Source organism: Prunus persica, chromosome G6, assembly GCF_000346465.2.
Source record: "Prunus persica cultivar Lovell chromosome G6, Prunus_persica_NCBIv2, whole genome shotgun sequence".
Lineage (NCBI taxonomy): Eukaryota > Viridiplantae > Streptophyta > Magnoliopsida > Rosales > Rosaceae > Prunus > Prunus persica.
The window spans coordinates 3829879-3834806 of record NC_034014.1 but is presented as its reverse complement, the minus strand read 5'-3'; the positions used below and the strand labels follow the sequence as shown (position 1 = coordinate 3834806).

Sequence of the window (4928 nt, the reverse complement as noted above, 5' to 3'; positions counted from 1 at the left end):
TCATGTGTCAGTGTTGAGCGATGAAAATATTGTATGTGTCTAAAAAAATTATCATCAAACTTAGACACATGCAATCTTTTCACTGGATTGTTCTCTTACTCAATACTATCATGCGGCAGAAATGCTCTCGTATAAAATGTGTAAGAGCAAGTGGGTAGAAAAGACATTGTACTATTACTATCGGCTCAAGCCCAAGCCACACAAGTAATGGGCCTATGAATTTGAAAGGTCAACTATACTGAGAACCTAAATAGACCACAACAGCCCAGGCATAATGAAAAGTACAATCCAATCCATAGAGATAGCCCAGTCCAAACCTTAATGTTTGACTATTTTCTGGTGGGTGTGGGCAAAAACCCAAAACGTGTGAGATGAGATGGGTTTGCGAATCAAGCAGAGAAGAGGAGAAGTGGGATAGTCAAACTCAAACAAACCTGGTTTGGGCAATTGCCATCTCAAAACCTCTGTGTGTCTCCCCTTCCCTCCGTCGCTTGGCAGTGGCACGGTTCATTGGCTCCAGTCCAATCCAACCAGCTGCTGCGCTGAACTCAGCCTTTACTTCTTTGCCACTGGTAAGTTATTATTTAGCCTCTCTTTCTGTTTGGTTGCCGGGAAAGGTTCGGGAAAAAGGGCAGCAGAGTTGACAAATTTGTAAATTAACCGATCTGTTTAGTTTGCTCGCTTGCTTGTTAATACGAATAAAGTCCGAAAAAATGGTGAAAAAGAAAACTGAAACTTACACTGTATCTACCCAAATAAATCTTGTGATCCTTATAAATCTTAGGGTGCGTTTGGTATTCTTTCACCGGAAAACTGTTTAATTTTCATTTCAATTCTGAGCTCATCGTCGTCTCCATTTTCATTCTCTTCCGTGTTCTTTAAAACCCAATTACCATGGTGTGGGGGTCAATGATTGGCGCTCACATGGGACCACTGTTGACTGGCTGCTTGTCCCTTTAGAAACAGATTACAGTTCTAATCTCGTGAATATAAGCTGGGGGAGGATGACCTTTCTGTATTTGGTTTAATGGCAAGTGGGAAAAGCGGGGCTTTTTTTTTTCAATGCTGGGTATAGCTGTTTGTGGAAATGCCGCAATAGAGTGCTTGGAGTTCGATTGGCCCTGTATTCCATTGGTCTTCCTTGTAAATATTAGTCATGATCTGTATTTGGTATTGAATTGCTGAATAGCTGTATGATGTTTGAGTGTTTTTTTTTCTTTTTTTCTTTTAAACCAAATAGGTTGTAAGAACGGTTTTCAGATTATTATTTTTTGGTGTAAATTCGGAATACAACCCAAATTTTTGGAATGGATCGTAACTTTTGAATCACAAACCAATCAAGCCCTTACTTCTCTTAGATTGTCCGGTTGGTTTGTTCAATATTCAATTGTGTTAGATTTTTCGGTCAAAATATAGATGCATATGTAAATCTCTGTAAGATCTCCGCGAAGCTCAGTCCTACAATCATCTCTTGCTACTGAATTTTTTATTGCTGGAATCTATATTTTGTTTTTTGTTTTTGTGTTTCATTTATATATGGTTTTGTTAAGTTATATTTGTTTGGATGCATCTTAACCTCCAACTTATGCTTACTGTTTGTAGATTCTCGAGCCATGAATTGGGTTCAACGAAAGATTTATCTTTACAATGTCACTTTTGGGCTCTATATGTTGGATTGGTGGGAGCGTTATCTCTTCAGTATCCTATGTTATGCCTTTTTTTCTTCAATATGCTTGACATGTGTCCTTTTTAAGTTTAGAGCGTAAGCTTATATCCATGATCATGTAGAGATGGAGTTTATAATTTCATTTTGCAAGTGGTTGCATGACACTTACATTTATTCAATTAGAAAAAAGAAGCATTTTGCTTGATCTTATTATAAACCTTTCTTGCTTTTATGATTTGAAAAGGTGCCTCTTATTTTGCAATATCTCCGATCACCATATGCTAAAACCTGAAGTTTTTCTTGAGCTTGTTTACTGGTTCCTACCATATTGCCATATATAAGTTTCATTAAAATTTGTATTTTTGGTTATCATGTTTCTGGTGCAGTCTTATGACTTAATGAATAGGAGGGGAAATGCATGTTAAGGAAATGTTATATTTAGGATATAAGATTTTACCTACAGCTCTCACCATTCTCGATCAAATTTAATATGAAGTTCTCTCCCTTCCTCTATGCTGTTACATTGCGCTTGTGAATTCCTAAATCTTGACAGATACTTTGGTCGTTGTATTGATGTGGTTCATTTTTTACAATGGCTCACGATATGTAACGGAGTTTTGCAAGAGGTAACATTCTAACCTTTTTCTCTTGTTGGATATCATAAGTTGTAGCATCTTATCGTTATGTTATATTGGAATTTCGTAATATGTTCTTTGCTATGATGTGTTTGGATGTAATGGTAGGCCAAGGCCAGTAGATAATGTGGAATTCGGCTGCCAAATAAATCAGTTTACAACTCTTGGTTTAGCCTCCGTTCCGTCGGGAAAATAGATGAGTTGTAGCATTAATGTTCTTAAGACTAGTTCAGATGTTGACTACCTATTTTGGCATAACTGAACTGCCTTCTTCAGTGCACCCACTGTACCCTCTTTCATAATGAGTGGTTTCTTGCATGCTTGAATAGTTTGCTATAGCTGTGTTTCATAATGCGAGGTTTCATGTTACAAAAATGAAAGCACTATAAACACAACATACAAACATTTTGAAGGGTTTACATAACCTGTCATCAAATAATTTGGATGCATCCTTGTGGTCTTCACTTACTGTTCTTGAATTGGGGCAATTTAAACTAGACAAACAGTGAGGTTTTCTCTAGCCTTTTTCAGACCTCTTCCCGTTTGTTTTCTTTGGGGCATTTAGAAACATACACAGAACTTTGGAAGGTGAAATTGCTTATGGAACTCCAAAAAGACTTGCCAATTTTGCAGAGGCTCCTTTTGAGTTATTAGAGATACCCAAGTATTTGTCCGGAGTGTCAACTATATCTATGTCCTAGATTATACTCTAAACCTTTGGGATGGATTTTGGACTTTTTTTTATCAGTCAAAGATTTTGGACATAAAAATGGAAAAAACAAAAAACAAAAAATATAACAAATCTTTTGGTGCGATATGTCTTTGTATTGGTATGTTCTTCCCACTGAAGCAATTTAAAATTTACTTTTATGCAATTTAATGTTCTTTCAGCCAGTCTACCAGGTGTTTATGGATTGTCTACAGTTGGACTTCAAGATTAAAATGTAGTTTTAACTTTTCCTTCAAATATAATTTCAGGCATCTATGGTGACGCGTAGAGCTAGCACCAACCCAGAAGGTTCAAATGTAATGATTGAATGAAGATTTGACTTTAGCTGCAGCATTACACGCAGTATTTATATTTGACTTGTGAAAATTGTTGATTTTGTGACAGCAATTGTGTATGTACTGCCCTTTTTGTACACCATCTTCTCATGTTATAGGCTTATGTTTCTCTTAATATATCTGATAGCTTTGGCTTTTTCCCCCCCTCCTTGGTCTCCATATTGTTCTGGTCGATATGTTTAGCGAAAAAATAAAGGAGAAAAGATGAAAACAAAAGTATGTTATAGAGAAACTTATGGGATGCCATTTGGCCCTGGGATTTTAATGGATTTCTCTACCACTCTAACATTTAAAATAAAAACTAAAAAACTTGATGTGTATGTTATTCGGTAAAAATCTTAAAAGACGGTGAAAATTTCAGTTATTATAAAATATTTTAATATTGATTATTTACAAAATTTCATATAATTATTTAATAATATGTGAAAAATATATATAATAAATATGAATGATATATATATATATATATATATATATACAGAGAGCTTCCATTGAGGGATCCCTCAAATAAGCTTATTTGAGGGACACCCCTTGTAGGCCCCACTCCGAATTGTATTTCACTAATTCAAATCGTCTATTTTGTAGATAGTCATTCAAATATCATCTCTACAAAAAATCACTTGAATCCGATATCATGTGACCACTCAATTGAGTTATCGAAATTTTAGTACTTTCTTAAAGTATCGTGTTCAAGCTTATTTGAGGGATCCCTCAATGGAAGCTCTCTGATATATATATATATATATATATATATATATATAGTCATGATCTCTTGGACTATAGGGATTCAAGAGATTTATGGTCACTCACCGTTAGATGTAAATTCAACGGTTCACTCAATCTTGCATTCATTGTAAGAAATTTTTTTGAACCATTGGATTAGTATCCAACGATTGGTGACCACAATCTCTTGGATTTCTGTATGTATGTATGTATGTATGTATATATGTATAGTATGAAATACATAACTGTATAATAACTCATGCACACGTTTCTAACATTTGCTCACTCGAGTTAGGACCTCGAGTGCATGGATAAATATTTTTAATCACTTGAGCTACATACCATTTGTGTTTAATTTTAAAAATGTCTATTTTACTGGATCTTTTAGGAAGTGCAATGTGCATTAAAAGAGGAAAGTATTTTTGAAAAAATACATCCGTGTAATACAGACCTTGGGCTTGGGCTGCCTTGATATGAGCACGAGGCCAATTTCGTAAACCCACACAAGGTTTAGAAAGAAAACTAGGGTTAGGTGTGGTAATAGAGAGAAAAGACTCTGGACCGTAGATCCACAAATGATATAATAACAACCGTCCGATTTTCCCCTCTCGTCCTCTATATATTTAGGCATGAAATCGCCGCTTAGAGCCATTGCTCTCAACCCTTTCTTCCCCTTCTCCGTCCTCAAATCTGGTCTCTGGTTTTTGATTGAAGTTGAAAGTCGTAAAAAGCTTTCTTCAACTTTTAGGGAAGGCTTCTTTATCTGGTCATTGCGGATCAATTCAATTCCCAAATGACTCGTTCCCTTGAAGCAAAATCGATCGTGTTGCTTTTTTTCT

General features: G+C 35.6%; 1 protein-coding gene across 1 annotated transcript; it reads left to right on the top strand.

The window, feature by feature from the left end:
* Window positions 366-3511, top strand: LOC18773877. Its single transcript, XM_007207346.2, has 4 exons — window positions 366-572; window positions 1603-1698; window positions 2220-2292; window positions 3280-3511. Exons 2-4 carry the CDS (start codon window positions 1614-1616, stop codon window positions 3290-3292), a joined length of 171 nt encoding a protein of 56 aa, XP_007207408.2. The 5' UTR covers window positions 366-572; window positions 1603-1613; the 3' UTR covers window positions 3293-3511.

What these genes read in the sequence shown, in the direction of transcription:
- LOC18773877 (XM_007207346.2), top strand. Translation starts at nt 1,614, where the DNA reads ATGAATTGGGTTCAACGAAAGATTTATCTTTACAATGTCACTTTTGGG. An exon ending in GTGGGAGCGTTATCTCTTCA is followed by an intron (nt 1,699 to 2,219) that starts GTATCCTATGTT and finishes AAATCTTGACAG; the next exon opens with ATACTTTGGTCGTTGTATTG.